At 55.1% G+C, this 14,063-nt stretch overlaps 8 protein-coding genes across 8 annotated transcripts; 5 read left to right on the plus strand and 3 right to left on the minus strand.

The window, feature by feature from the left end:
- Positions 1-563: 563 nt before the first annotated feature.
- Positions 564-1,177, minus strand: CGCS363_v012630 (uncharacterized protein; the record flags this gene model as incomplete). Its single annotated transcript, XM_036644479.1, has 3 exons — positions 564-727; positions 782-1,078; positions 1,123-1,177. 3 exons carry the CDS (start codon positions 1,175-1,177, stop codon positions 564-566), a joined length of 516 nt encoding a protein of 171 aa, XP_036490612.1.
- A 34-nt stretch (positions 1,178-1,211) lies between these two features.
- Positions 1,212-4,345, minus strand: CGCS363_v012631 (uncharacterized protein; the record flags this gene model as incomplete). The annotated part of the gene is made up of 2 exons (XM_036644480.1): positions 1,212-3,334; positions 3,436-4,345. The coding sequence occupies 2 exons, from the start codon at positions 4,343-4,345 to the stop codon at positions 1,212-1,214; spliced, it is 3,033 nt and encodes a 1,010-aa protein (XP_036490613.1).
- A 1,029-nt stretch (positions 4,346-5,374) lies between these two features.
- On the minus strand, positions 5,375-5,966 carry CGCS363_v012632 (putative redox protein fmp46; the record flags this gene model as incomplete). The annotated part of the gene is made up of 3 exons (XM_036644481.1): positions 5,375-5,467; positions 5,562-5,894; positions 5,955-5,966. The coding sequence occupies 3 exons, from the start codon at positions 5,964-5,966 to the stop codon at positions 5,375-5,377; spliced, it is 438 nt and encodes a 145-aa protein (XP_036490610.1).
- Positions 5,967-7,010: 1,044 nt separating this feature from the next.
- On the plus strand, positions 7,011-7,506 carry CGCS363_v012633 (uncharacterized protein; the record flags this gene model as incomplete). The annotated part of the gene is made up of 4 exons (XM_036644482.1): positions 7,011-7,146; positions 7,197-7,237; positions 7,287-7,358; positions 7,408-7,506. The coding sequence occupies 4 exons, from the start codon at positions 7,011-7,013 to the stop codon at positions 7,504-7,506; spliced, it is 348 nt and encodes a 115-aa protein (XP_036490611.1).
- A 939-nt stretch (positions 7,507-8,445) lies between these two features.
- On the plus strand, positions 8,446-9,013 carry RPL14A (60S ribosomal protein L14-A; the record flags this gene model as incomplete). Its single annotated transcript, XM_036644483.1, has 2 exons — positions 8,446-8,574; positions 8,699-9,013. The coding sequence occupies 2 exons, from the start codon at positions 8,446-8,448 to the stop codon at positions 9,011-9,013; spliced, it is 444 nt and encodes a 147-aa protein (XP_036490609.1).
- Positions 9,014-9,994: 981 nt separating this feature from the next.
- Positions 9,995-10,694, plus strand: EGD2 (Nascent polypeptide-associated complex subunit alpha; the record flags this gene model as incomplete). Its single annotated transcript, XM_036644484.1, has 2 exons — positions 9,995-10,234; positions 10,320-10,694. 2 exons carry the CDS (start codon positions 9,995-9,997, stop codon positions 10,692-10,694), a joined length of 615 nt encoding a protein of 204 aa, XP_036490626.1.
- A 526-nt stretch (positions 10,695-11,220) lies between these two features.
- Positions 11,221-11,991, plus strand: CGCS363_v012636 (ATP synthase subunit d; the record flags this gene model as incomplete). The annotated part of the gene is made up of 4 exons (XM_036644485.1): positions 11,221-11,229; positions 11,373-11,768; positions 11,825-11,911; positions 11,962-11,991. 4 exons carry the CDS (start codon positions 11,221-11,223, stop codon positions 11,989-11,991), a joined length of 522 nt encoding a protein of 173 aa, XP_036490607.1.
- A 561-nt stretch (positions 11,992-12,552) lies between these two features.
- Est1-0 (Versiconal hemiacetal acetate esterase) lies at positions 12,553-13,551 on the plus strand (the record flags this gene model as incomplete). The annotated part of the gene is made up of 1 exon (XM_036644486.1): positions 12,553-13,551. The coding sequence occupies one exon, from the start codon at positions 12,553-12,555 to the stop codon at positions 13,549-13,551; it is 999 nt and encodes a 332-aa protein (XP_036490608.1).
- Between the last annotated feature and the right edge of the window lie 512 nt (positions 13,552-14,063).

Below are 14,063 nucleotides of genomic sequence, written 5' to 3' on the forward strand. Positions count from 1 at the left end.
CGGCGGATTCGTTGGCGGGTGTTCCTCAGACTCATGAGGTCGCAACGTCCTTCGTCGCATGTCTTCCCCGCGGCGGACAATCCGGGAACACTTCGCTGTGGTTGTGAGTACCTTGCAGAGGGTCATTAACAAACGCGGCGGGAAGTGTTCCGCGGGCTTTGGTACAAGACCATCTCTTCATGCAGCTATGCTGCCTCAGCGCTCCGAACCCATTCACAACTCCGCCGAGACTCTCAGCTTCTGGCAATTTGAGATGGATGGTTGTTTGGCTAGTCATAAGGTGATTGATGGGGAATTTAACCGCAGGGCAAGCACTTCCCTCTGCAGCTTTTAAGTTGCAGAAGAGAGATCCGGTACGCTTCATCACTCTTGGCGCACTGCTCATTACTTGGAAGACTAGTCACCGAAACAGGCATAGCACTACCACTGCATTTCATGACATCAATCTTGATTGCCCGTCCAAATGACAGCAAATCTACCGTGCTACTCTAGACATACACCGAATCTTTTCGGCAAATGAAGGCGACAACGTTGCATATTTTCCTCCAAAGCATTCTGTTCCTTCACTTCTGTTCGCCATTCTCCTTAGAGCCCGAGATTCCAGACCGATGCTTACTGGCCCAGGTCGCGGTGGGGGGCAGCGCGGAGGTAGGCCCAGATGGGGCTTGAGAAGAGTTCTCGCCTTGAACCTTTGGCTTTTTAGACGAGGAGAAGTTCTTGCCGGGCCCTGGCTTGTTGTCAGTCTGCTGCGGATGGCTTTTAGCCCGGGTCACCTTATTACCGAAGGTCCGCTTCTTCTGCTCACCACCATGGTCTTCGCTGTTCTTATTAGCAATTGAACTGCTGGTGACGGGAGCGATATCATTCTTCGGCTCGTCCGCGCTGCTCTTAGCAACATCCCCACCATGTTTTGAAACGTCCTTGAGAGCCTCGGTAGCGTTCCCTGAGGCCTTTGGGGGTGTGCCACCAGGTGTAACCGTGCGTGATGTGGCACCTGACGAGGGGTTCGGGCTGCGCTTATGCCGACCAGACACCTTGAAAGGAGGGACCAGAGGGATCGGTGCTTTCTTAAGCGGGGCTGCTGACGGATTGCGCACCGCAGTGCCACGAGGAGACACAAACTCATTGGCACGAGGATTGAGACCAGATTTCGGGGTAGAATCGACGCGTGCTCCATGTTCCTTGGTTGTGCGCTCCTCGGACGCGGCCTCCTAAGCCGAAGTCTCCTTGGGCGAAGTCCCCTTGGACGAGTTCTCCTTGGACAGAGTCTCCTTGGATGGGGATTCCTTGAGCGATGTCCCCATGGCAGTCTTTTCTTTGAGCATGGTCTCCCTTGCGGATAGAGGCGTCGCAGGTGTCAAGACATTGCCTTGAGACGCATTGCTCGAGTTGCCATCATTGGCGGTGCTACAGCTTGCGTTAGTCAGTGGCGCCGGGTCGAGAGGCTGGTTCGAGCCATGGGCGGCTTCCATCTGGCCAACAAAGCTCAAGTTCTTGACGTTTTTGCTCCGAGTCTTCGACAAGCGAAGGGAGCCGCCAGCGCCAGCGCGGAAGCCTTTGCGGACGGGCTTGGCAGAGTCCCCGGTTGGCTCTGTCTGTGTGTCTGAAGCATCTGGCTCGTCATTTTGAGCAGGCTGCGTGATTTTGATCGAAGCCAAATCCTCCGCAAGGTTTTCCATCGAGGTCTGGGTTGTATCTTGCTTCGGATGGTGGTCGATAGTGGAAACGCGTTTGACCTCAGCAGGCTCATAGTTTTCAATAGATCGCAGGCCCCGGGCAAGGTACTCCGTCAGAGTCTTAGGGGCGTCCTCCTTCTTGTAGTTCTGCGTGAGCGTGATGATATCCTCGTCTTCATTAATCATGAGGGTGGTGGCAGGCGGGGTAGCAGGCCGGTCAGTAGGCGGAGTATCTTGCTTCGGATGATGATCTTCGACAGTGGGGACGTGTCCAGCTTGCACGGCAGGCTCGCAGTCGTCGATAGATCGCAGGCCCCGACCAAGGTACTCCGTCAGAGTCTTAGGTGCATCCTCTTTTTTGTAGTTCTGCGTGAGAGTGATGACATCCTCATCTTCATCGATCGTGAAGGTGGTGGGAGGCGAGGTGGTGGCAGGCGGGTCAGTAGGCGGAGCATCTAGCTTCGGATGATGATCTTCGACAGTAGGAACGGGGGTGACCTGAGAAGGATGGTAGTTTTCGATAGATCGCAGGCCCCGGGCAAGGTACTCTGTTAGAGTACTAGGTGTGTCCTCCTTTCTGTAGTTCTGCGTAAGAGTGATGACATCCTCATCCTCATTGATCGTGAAGGTGGTGGGAGGCGGCGTAGTAGGCACAACAGCAGCTTTCTTCTTCTTGTTCTTCTTCTTCTTGCTCTTGCTCTTAGGCTTGGGCTTTGGGTCAGTGTCCTCGACAGCAGTCAGAGGCTGCTCAGCTGTTGAGGAGGCTTTCTGGTTACTTGAAGCCATTGTGTCGAAGATGGAATCCAACTTACGACCAGCGATCTCCTTCTGCATGTCCTCCTGCGTCTTCATCGCAGTAGGGTGAGAGCGCTCGGGGTACTCAACTAACTCGACGTTGTTGGCGTTGTCGTCGTTGTAAACTTGACTGTACGGAGTAGAAGTTTTCGAGGAGCTCTTCGTTGTGGTTGGGGAGGGAGATATTTTCTCAAGTTGCTTCGGCGTGCTTGAAGGCGGTGCTGTCTTGGCTTCGGAAGAGTTGCTTGCGGGAGAAGAAGTTTTCTTCGCTGACTGCACCGCAGAGGAAGACGTAGCCTTTGCCTGGGGAGTGGATGGTTCAGAACCCTGAGGGTCCTTTTTCTTCGGCGTGGTCGGCAGGTTGACCGTGATGGTTTTGCCACGCGACCTCGTGCTCTGAGTAGTCTCAACGTCGCCCGAAGCTTCGTCCGGAAGCACTTCCTCAGATGGCGGCTTGGACTGTGTCTCTGCTTCCGGTGAAGGCTCCATCGACTTGCTTTCGGAGAGTTGGTCAGGAGACGCAATCCTAGTGCTGTCCTTGCGAGAGTCCCGTCTGGTGGGAGATCGACGGTGGACTGGACCATGAATTTTCTCATCCCTACCTGGAACTCTTTCCCAGCCCGTGGGCGCTTCCTCCTGCGTAGATGCCGGAGTAGGTTGGAGCCGAGATTGGGGCTGAGAGGGGGGCTGAGAGACCCCATGGTTCGAGCTTGTTCCGATGGCGACCACGGGCGTTTGGTATCCTCGGGGAGGTTGCGAGTGCTCTGGGATACTGTCGAGGCTGCTCTGGCCGATGGGTGTAGGGTATGACCTAGTCAAAGGGGTGTGAAGGCCGTTGTGGCTGTCGGCGATGGGCTGGTCGTCTACAATCATGTTAGTTCATCGTAAAACAACAAACAAGGTGGAATTGGGCGGGGGGGTTCTGATGAAAAGAATAGGGAGAGAAATGAGTTGAAATACTTACATAACCAGTCTTGAATCCTGGCTCCATGGACACCCAACTGATTGCAAGGGTAATTTGTGGGAGAGGGTACAAAGTTGTGGCGAAGCTGATCATGTCGATGGTGCAAGGCGTTCTTCATGATCTCGGTCTGTGAGGCGTCCAGATTTCCGACTTGGTCGTCTGCACTGAAGAGGATGTTGATGTTGCCCCAGTTTTGGAAGTCCAGGAGCCTCTGCTTGTTGTTACCTCTGTCGAGCCAGCGATCGCACCAAATACCGATTTCCAGGGCGATCACGCGGTAAGCCTCCTTCTTCAAGTCTTGATTCTCATGCCACAGATGATAAAGGAGATTGAAGATGTTGAGAGCGCCATGATGGTAAATGTCGAAGCAATCAAAGTAGTCGCACATGTCTTCCCAGTATACTGGCTCAGCCATGTTCTTCATGTGCTCCCAGAACTTCTTGCGAATTGAATTGGCATTCTTCTGAATCTCCTCAGCACTCCACAGTGGTAGTTTGCGATCGGAGTAGAAGTCGGAAGGTGCTATGTAGCGAGGTTGGATATTGCCATCGTTGGTGCTGAAGATCGCCCTGCCGGGCTTGTTGGCAGTGTAGAAAGACTCGGGAAGGTGATTCTCCGTGTACAGCTTCGGAGGCAAGCCATCGTGGCTAGTGACCATGGAATAAGAGGATCGGACGCCATAAGGATACTCGAAGCCCCAAAAGTCGCCAACCGGGTAAAAGAGTCGCCCCTGGGGCTGGGGCGGGGGACCAGGGTGATAGGGTAAAGTGATCTGACTTCCGCCGACAGGGTTTTGGAGGTCGCGTTGACGATTGAGTGAACCACGCCCATAGCGATCGTAGCCGCCCGCCGACTGGTATCGTCGGTTCGGGTGATGGCCACCGTTTCTGTGGAAAGGCGGATGAGCCATGATGCAGAGACGCAGCCTCAAAGTGAAGGTGCGGTTGGCAGAGACCTATTCAAGGTGAACCCTGCAAAGGAGGTGGATTTGCGGATGGAATGGAAAGAAGAGACGATATCAATGGGGGCAGATGGGATGATGGCGATCGCGAGGGAAGGTTGCGATGGCGCCAAAGTCGTGAGATGGAGGAGGGGGGAAGAGGAGTGTGTGGATGGGATGGAGAGAGGGTTGTTATGACGAGGAGGAAGAAATTGCCTGGTATTGTGGTACTGTGGGAGCTAGCGAGCGCGTCGCGAGGCAGGAGGTGAGCAGCAGGAGGCACCAGGTAGGAGGTAGGAGGTAGGAGGCAGGGTGGTGGGAAGGCGGCAGGAGCAAGTACAGGAAGGAGCTGGTGGAAAGAGCCTTCCAGTCTGGAGTTGCAATACAAGCGAGCGTGAATAAATTTCTGCCTAAAGATTCGGATCATCGAGGAGACGCAGGACAACATGAAGGGCAGCGAGGGCGACAAGGGCGATAGGGGCAACAGTGGCAACAACAGGGACAACAGCAACAACGGCAAGGACAGCATCAAGCAGGTGGTGATGATGCGACTCTCCTTCCTCACCACCTGCCTCACAAGTGAACCAACCAATGCTTGCGAATTGGCAAGGAAGCTGCAGCAAGTCAAAGACAGCATGTAGGTCAGCATCCCTTCTCGCTGACGCCTTTGCTGAAGTGTACCAACTCATTTGGACTTGATTCTGTCCATCCCATTTCCAAGCCAGCAATTTCGATACAACAGGTTCAACATCAAGAGTGGCAGATCAGATCCAATCCCAAGCGCCCACCCTCCATCTCAACTACACTGGGATGAAGGCATTCGGACATGGAGATCGACGTTGCAACTGGAAAAGAAATTGAGACAGGTAAACCTAGATAGATTTCTTGCCGAAGAGCTGTGTTCATCATTCAACTACTACTAGAGTTGCATTGGGTTGTGGTATTTCATTATACAGGGGTGACAAAGGCGCTGCCTAGCTTCTAAAGAGCACTTGTCTCTCAGCTCTTGCTGCTGTTCAAGGCATTGAGCATCTTGAGAATCTCAGATTCATTGTCGCCAGCGACGGCCTTGCCGTTGTTCCAGTCCACAATCTGCATGTCTCAATCAGCTACGTATGTTCAATAGCAGGCAAGGCGCCCTTTCGGAGATCCACGACAGGCACTCAGGTCAAAGGGAAGCGCATACCACAGGTCTCTGGAAGGTCTCGGCATTTTGTTGGAATTTCTTCAGGGCCTCTTGTTCGGTCGAGGCGCCCTGGATGATGGACGACAGCTTGCTCTTTCCGACGTACTCCAGGATGGTCTTGACCTGGTCGGCGGTGGGGTTCTCCTCGGTGATGTTGAGCTCGAACTCGGCGCGGGACTTCTTGGGGTTCGTCTGGACGCTGTGGTCGCTGGCCTGGTCCTCGGTCGCGCCAGCGGCGGCGTTGGCGGAGACCTGCTTGAGGATGTTGGCGGCCCTCACGGAGGCGGGGGAGCTCGCCTTGTGGAAGAGGGTGACGATGTCGAGGGTCTTGTGCTGCGCGGGGTATTAGCTGCTTGCCACGGAGCCAATCAATCGGGGGTGGTTTCTACTCACGAAGCGGAACATTTTGGCGGGGCTGATGGAGAGTTTGGGGGTGATGATGTTTTTTTCGGAATCAGCTGTTGCTGTTTGCGCGGTGCAGCGTGCAGCTCGATGCGATGAAGTCGGCAGTGGAGCTCCCAGAGCTCCCACGAAGTTACGTCATCCCGGTCGCCCGCTCAGGTCTGGACGCCAACGCCGAATTGACGCACGGCGGGGTTTCTGTCGCGCTTACCCCTGGCGACGGCGCTGGGAGCTGCACCCGCTGGTGGCTCATGCATCGGGGTCCAGGGCCTGGCGGGGGACGATGTCAAAATCAGAGCCTCAAATTCCCCTCATGCTGGATCTCGTCATCAATGCTGGAATTGCGACGGCAGGCTTGTCAGGTGCACGGAGTACTTGCCTATCTCACGCACATTTTTCACTAAAGCAGTATGTGACCATTACGATCTTGTGCAGGATGATTTAGGGGCAGCAAAGAGCATCTCAAATCGCAACCTCGAGGTTGGGATCAGATGTAAGTAATCGGGAGGAACCGCCCCTTCACAAGCTTTCGTATCTAAGATCTGAAGATTTTATTTGCAGGGGTAGTCATTTGAGGCACGCGACGAACCAGGCAAATCTGATAGAGACCGCCCAGGTACGCTCAACAAAGCAACGGTAGCGCTAAAGTCCTGGGCCGCGACCACAATCCCAACTCTTTCGTCCCTTCCGGTTGCATCGCCGATTTTCCCATGTGGTTTGGGCAGGAACGGATTTTGTCAAGGCGTTCAGCGGAGCAAATGACTGCTGCATGACGTAGGAGGGAGCTTTGCGCCTGTCTGAGCTGAGAATCGGCGCTGAAGACGTCATGACGTAGATGCAGATGAAGTAACTGGTGGGGTGTCTAGTCAGGCCAGAACGCCTCACCAAAGTGTCCGTATATAGAAAGAGCAAGCCTGCAACAACCAAAGATTTATTTCGCACAACTCCAATCTGCATTCTGTACATCATCCGCACTCTGTTACTCGCAGACTATCCATCAAGAAAAAACACCCGCACCTCCACCGCACACCTTACCAAACCATCAAAATGGCCGGCGACTCCAAGGTTGGCACCAGTGGCGTCTACGAGGCTGGTGACCAGAGAAACCACAAGAACGAGGAGCTTGACACCGCTGAGCGCTTCGAGGAGGGCAAGGAGAACTCTCACCAGGCTACCGACTCCAGTATGTTCTTACTCCGGTCAAAATTTCTGACACTTCTAACACCATCGCAGAGGATGAGAGATCCATTGCCAACAGACTTGCGGCAGAGGAGGTACGTGGAGTGCATGCATATTACCCGGCGGCCACTAACAATGTTTTAGAAGAAGGATAAGGAGGATGACAACGATGATACCCGGGAGGTTCGTTTGGGCAAGATCGACCCCACGCTTCCCGTATGTTTATTGGCCCCTAACGTCGCCGATCACCACTGACCGCAACCAGGCCAAGGACCATGGCAACGAGCCATCCCGAGGTGCCAAGATCGACGCTCAGATCCAGGCCGAGGAGGAAGAGGAGCTGAGGCGCAAGGGCAAGGCATAGATCAGAACCGAATTCTCAAGGCGTTGGCAGGGCATTAGGAACATGAGCATTACGACTTGATAGCTGTATTGAGCGAAACATAAACACAACTTTCACTGGAGATACATGTGACACACACTGCGCAGGAGTGAGGCGCGATGAGTATTGTTCAAAAATGTGATGTATTTTGCTTGCATTGAGATACACTACTGGTACCTGATGCTGAATTAGCAACTTGCTTCTCAAGAAAGCCAGATAATCAAGAGTGAGCAATGGGTAGGAGGTCAGAATATGTAAGAATTGAATATCATGTATTCAAACGGTATAGCCGCTCCGGCGAAAGAGGGCCACCGAGAGAAATCAATCGCAAATTTTTCTCATCATTCCAGGGAAGTGCGGTTTTGCAAGGGGAGAAATATAAACATACCTTTGATGACACGCTTGCTACGTTGCTTCTGTCTTGCAAACTCTCCGAACTGTGCTCTTTCCCAGCTCGAAGCTGTTGCAGTGATGGATGGGAGAGAGGAAAAAGGCTGCTGCGCGCGCGCGTCGAAGCAATAAAAATCACTGTCGTCGGTGGGGCACGGCAGGAAATCACCGACCTTGCTGACCGCCCGCCTAGACCATATTGGGCCGGCTGATTGTCGGCTCGGCAAAACCAAGCCACCGCCGAGCTCGGGCCACCCGGCAAAAAACCACCATAGATAGGTTAGGGCTCAAATTTGCTTCGCACACGCCAAAACAGAAAAATTGCGACCGCGAGCGGAACCTCATCAGGACTACACCACTAACCATAGCAGCACATCTTTGACGTCTGGTAAGTCGACGCGCGCCCCTCCTTTTCCCCCCAGACAAAAGACAACCTCCAACAACATCCCAATTTCTCGATCGCACTCCCCGAAAGGAAAAGGAAACCTCTTCTGACACCGCATCTTCCCGACATCTAGACCGACCAGCAAAATGGGTGACGCTACCATCGAGGGTTCCAAGTGGCGACTGGTCGAGGTCGGCCGCGTCGTCCTTCTCCAGGGCAACGGCCCCTACGCCGGCCGCCTCGCGACCATCGTCGAGATCATCGACCACAAGCGCGTACGTTGAATCCCTTCCCCCTCGGCGACGATCGATCAGGCCTCGAGTTAGCAGTCTTGGGATTTGGTGGTGGAAGACGCCGGGAACCAGGAATGAAATGGAAATTGACTCTGTGTGCATACAGGCTCTGGTCGACGGTCCCTCCTCAGACGCCAAGCTCGCCGTCCCCCGCCAACCCATCTCCCTCTCCAACGCCCTCCTGTCTTCCCTCAAGGTTGAGAACCTGCCCCGCGGCGCCCGCACCGGCACCGTCAAGAAGTTCTGGGAGAAGTCCGAGATCGACCAGAAGTGGAAGGAGACCAACTGGTTCAAGCGCAGCACCCAGATTGAGCGAAGAAAGAACCTGTCCGACTTCGACCGCTTCAAGGTCCTGCGCCTCAAGAAGCAGCGCCGCTTCGAGCAGCGCAAGGAGCTCGTCAAGGTCAAGGCCGCCGCGTAAGATGGATAATTCACACACGACACACACCTTGCGATTGGGGAATTCTGTCGAAAAGGGAGGGTTGACTTTGAAGATTACGGGGCTGGTTTAGAGCGTGACAGCATGGGAAATCCGGTTTGGTCTGCATCTCCATTGCAGCATTGGGTTGCTGCACTTCTCTTTTGCTCCGTAACTGGAAGGGCTGTATGTCACATTCATCATCATCAATCGTGATGACCGGCGTCAAATACGGAAATTCAGAGACACAAAAATGAATTCATGGCACAATCAAGATCATACAAATAGACTGGTTGGCATGTGACGGGGACACGGAGTAAAAAGTTGTTTTATTCGTTCGGAGACGACTGTAAATCATCATCTTGACACTATTTTGACGTCCCTCTTCCGCGGCCAAGACATCAACCCCCAGACACGCGTGCACACGTCCAGATTCATTTGTCTGCATTTCTTGCGACTTTCAGCCTTGTGAAAATGAATGCCCGGAAGTACCAGAATGTCATTCATGTGCTGCGGCCTTGCATCGTAGTTCCACGCATCTGCATCTGGGGAATCTGGACGCCATAAGGGGAGTGGTCTGCTTACGTAACCCCACTTTAGTCACTGCGATCCAGAGGGTGTTCGGCTAACCCTAGAATTTCTCTACGATCTTTCCTGCAAACCACAAAGCCACCGAACAATTCACCCCACGTCGAGTTGAGGATCCCTCGTTCTAAACTTTGGTGAGTGCTGCCCGTCTGCGTCTCGAATTTTGCGTCAAAATCATGTTGGAGCGACCCGCGAACGTTGCGCACAATTTTGTGCGAAGAGAAACGGCCCAATTTCCCTTTTTCCCACACAACGTAGCAGCTCGCTCGCCAAATCAAGCTTCCCCGTTTGCGCGATCCTAGCTCCCACCACCACCACCACCCACGCTACCCAACTCAGAAAAATTGCAAGAACTCCCCGCAGCTGACCAGAACACCATCGTTTGCAGTCGACAAAATGGCCAACCCCCGCGTTGAAGAGCTTCCCGATGACGAGACCAAGAAGGTCTCCGTCGAGGAGCACGAGGACGAGAGCTCCGACTCCGAGGTTGAGGGCGAGGATGCTGAGGGCCTTCCCTCCGGCTCCACCGCCGTCATCCACTCCCGCAACGAGAAGAAGGCCCGCAAGGCCCTCGAGAAGCTGCACCTGACGAGAGTGCAGGGCATCACCCGCGTCACCCTGCGCCGCCCGAAGAACGTGAGTTGAGACCTTGTCCAGAGAGGGAATGAGGGGTGGTGCGATCGTTGGAGGGGTAGACAAGGCTGACCCACGTCCGACACAGATCCTCTTCGTCATCAACAACCCCGAGGTCTACAAGTCCCCCAACAGCAACACCTACATCGTCTTCGGTGAGGCCAAGATCGAGGACCTCAACGCCACCGCCCAGCAGGCTGCCGCCCAGCAGCTCGCCGCTGCCGGTGGTGAGCACGACCACGCCGGCCACAGCCACGCTGAGCCCAGCAAGGCCGCCGAGGCTGATGCCAAGAAGGAGGAGGAGGAGGAGGATGACGGCGAGGAGGTTGATGCTGAGGGCATTGAGGACAAGGACATCGAGCTCGTCATGACCCAGGCCAACGTCAGCCGGAAGAAGGCAATCAAGGCCCTGAAGGAGAACGACAACGACATTGTCAACTCGATTATGGCATTGAGCATCTAGCGACATCCACTGCGGGTGAAAACAACATCTCTTTCTCGAATTCTCGACGCGACAAACACACAAAAAGGACGGATATGGGTTGGCATGTACAATTCCCAGGGAGTTGACTCCGAAAAGTCTCGTGCGCAATGAGAGGTCATGATAATTGACGAACTGTCCGTTGCCTAAATAATGTCAATCCTTGTGACGTGATGCGTGAAGCTGTCTGTGCTGCATATCCTTGCTCAATTGAGGTCGTTGCGAATAATGGAGAATTTTATCACTGCGACCTCCAGCTCTGCCTTCCTTGCCTTACCCCTCGATCGCATCCTGCAAACCGAATTCGCAGCGGAAGCTTTGCCCCACCACGACCGGTTCGCTCCCGCCCAACCAGCTTTCGCAGCCGTGCGCGGATCACGTGATCTAAAGTGTGACCCAGTTCATCCCGGCTCTTTCTCTGCCTCTCCGTTCGGCAAAGTCAATCAAGCATTCTCACGACGACGCAACTCCCTCTCCACTCCCCCGAACCCTCAACACATCCTCCAAAATGGCCGCAGTACGTATCCCCCATCGAACCCGACCGATCTCAAGTCGCCGATTGATGCAATTCCTGCCCTCGCCCTCCAATTGAAACCCCGCGCACCGCACCCGCATCTCCGAGCCGCCCAAGGGAAACCCTGAGCTAATTTCTCCCTCCAGCGAAGCGCAGCTCTGAAGCTCGACTGGGCCAAGGTCACGACCTCCCTCGGCCTCCGCGGCCAGACCGTCGCCTCCCTCCAGGCCTTCAAGAAGCGCAACGAGGACGCCCGCCGCAAGGTCCAGACCCTCTCCGAGCTCCCCACGACCGTCGACTTCGCCCACTACCGCTCCGTCCTCAAGAACCAGGCCGTCATCGACGAGATCGAGAAGCGCTTCACCGCCTTCAAGCCCGCCAGCTACGACGTCGCCCGCCAGGTCAAGGCCATCGAGGCCTTCGAGGTTGAGGCCGTGAAGAACGCCGAGGCCACCAAGGACAAGGTCGACCTCGAGCTCAAGGACCTCGAGAAGACCCTCGCCAACATCGAGACCGCCCGTCCCTTCGAGGACCTCACTGTCGTATGTGCACCCGCGGGAGATGCGGGACGAGAGAGGGATGCTGATGAGGATTACAGGACGAAGTCTCCGCCGCCGAGCCCTCGATCGACGAGAAGACCTCCCAGCTCGTTTCCAAGGGCCGCTGGTCCGTGCCGGGATACAAGGTACGGTCAATCCGTGTTGTCGCGAGTGACGGAGCTAACACCCTCTGCAGGAGAAGTTCGGCGATCTCTCTGTGCTATAGACGCATTCGCCCACCGATTCCCTTTGTGTACTCTAGCATTGTAGATAGGCGATCGGTCCAAGGGGACGGAATCAACCCAGAGGACACTAATATCGACCTTGTGTACCATGTTGTACTCCACGCTGCCTGATGTCTTTTTTGCCATGCAGTGCATATTTTTCCAGCAAACGGCTCGGTTGACACGGTTGATTTTTGCCTTCGGAGTTTTCAAGCTTGCTCGGCGGTAACTGACGTTGAGCTTCGCTGCCGCGTCGGGTTAGATTATTCGATCTCAGATCACGGCGGCAATCTCGGAAACGGCTCCGGAGATGGCCAGGTCCTTTTCATGAGGTGCAAAACCTCGCCACAATGCACCGGACAAGGCTGGACGTCCCGTCCCCTTCCGGCACTACTCCCGGCTAAGCGGGACACCGCGCCATCAACAACCCGGACACCGACCCCACTCCGCCGGCCTCATCCAGCTCATAAAGTGCATGGTCCCTCATCGTGTCCCTGCTCAACCTTCCTCTGTGATTGACCTTATCCAGCATTATTGAAACTAATTGCTACCTCATCTCCAGCATGGACTCCCTCTCTTATCTGATCCTCAAACAGCCGCCTCCCTTCGACCCGGAATGGCTCCAGCACGAAGAGGCAGCCAACCTCAGAGCGCCCAAGCAGACCTACGCCTCTCCTCTCGACCGCCAGCCCATCTACGCAGAAGAACGCCGCCGCACCACCGGAGACATGCTCGCGCCCTCGGGACCGCTTCACCACCTCGCCCGCATCTCCAAAGCCCACCTCACCGCCCCATCCACGCTAGATGCCTTCCCGATTCCCATCCTCCGCTTCTCGGACCCGCAGAATGAGACCTCGGACGTGGCGGTGGTCTACTTCCACGGCGGCGGGCTCTGCGTCGGCGAGGCGGACAGCGAGGAGCTCTCGTGCCGCTGGATCGTTGACGGCGTGCCCGCCACGGTGTATTCCGTCGGGTACCGCCTCATGCCCGGCGTCCCTGCCGCGACCTGCGTCCGCGACGCGGTGGATGCGTTCACGTACGTCAGGGGCCTAGTCCCCGAGGCGACGGTTATTGTGGTCGGGAGCAGTAGCGGCGGACAGCTTGCCGCCGCGGTCTCGCAGATTGTGCCGCGGGGGAGTCTGCAAGGCGTGGTGCTGCGGTGCCCTGTCACCTCGGACGGGGGCACGTCGGTTGAGTTTGTGCCGGAGGGGTTGAGGGGAGCGTATACCACGGCCACGCCCGCGTTCGAGACGACGTCGTTGCCGGTGTTTAAGAGGGCTGTGCCGCGGGACGGGCTGGAGAGGTTGCCGTTGGAGGTTGGGGTGGAGGAGGTGCGCGGGATGGGAATGCCAAGGGTTTGGGTGCAGGTTTGTAGTAATGATACGCTGTATGGGGATGGGGTTTGCTATGCGATGTTGATGAGGGAGGCGGGGGTCGAGGTTGAGGTTGAGGTGGTGGAGGGGTGGCCGCATACGTTTTGGGTGAAGGCGCCTGGGCTGGAGGGGGCGAGGAGGGCGGAGGAGGGGATGGTGGAGGGATTGAAGTGGGTTCTGGGGGGGTGATGAGAAGTTTATGGTATCTTGAACATATCAATTGATGGTTCGTTGAAAAGTTTCTTCCGTGTTGTTGTAATCGCTCATGTGTGATGTGCGGTATGTGTCTGAGTCGTGGTTGTTGACTCTGAACGCGGTGTGGAGCCACTCAGATCGATGTCGCCCGGGATCGTCAACGTGAATCGACGACCATAACCTGTAGATATGCCATAAATAATTAGAAGGTTACAGTTCTGACTGCTTTGGAATACAATTTGGGAGTTTTCAGAGTAATTAAGTGACTGTGCGGTGGTGGGTGATTTTTCAAGTGCCTTTTTAATGTTGTTCAATTCAGAATATTATGGAAATGCAACAGCACTCCATTCCATGTTCAACGCCGCAACACTTCTAAACATTTACAGAAGTGTCTTTTATCACATGCTTCTCTCCTTGACCCTGAGTACAGAGTCATCTAGATTTATGTTGTTGTCGCAGCGTTGTTAACGCCACCAGACGGACAAGCAATACAGATGTTAGCCAGC

Source organism: Colletotrichum siamense (assembly GCF_013390195.1).
Source record: "Colletotrichum siamense strain Cg363 chromosome Unknown KSG_Cg363_contig08, whole genome shotgun sequence".
NCBI lineage: Eukaryota > Fungi > Ascomycota > Sordariomycetes > Glomerellales > Glomerellaceae > Colletotrichum > Colletotrichum siamense.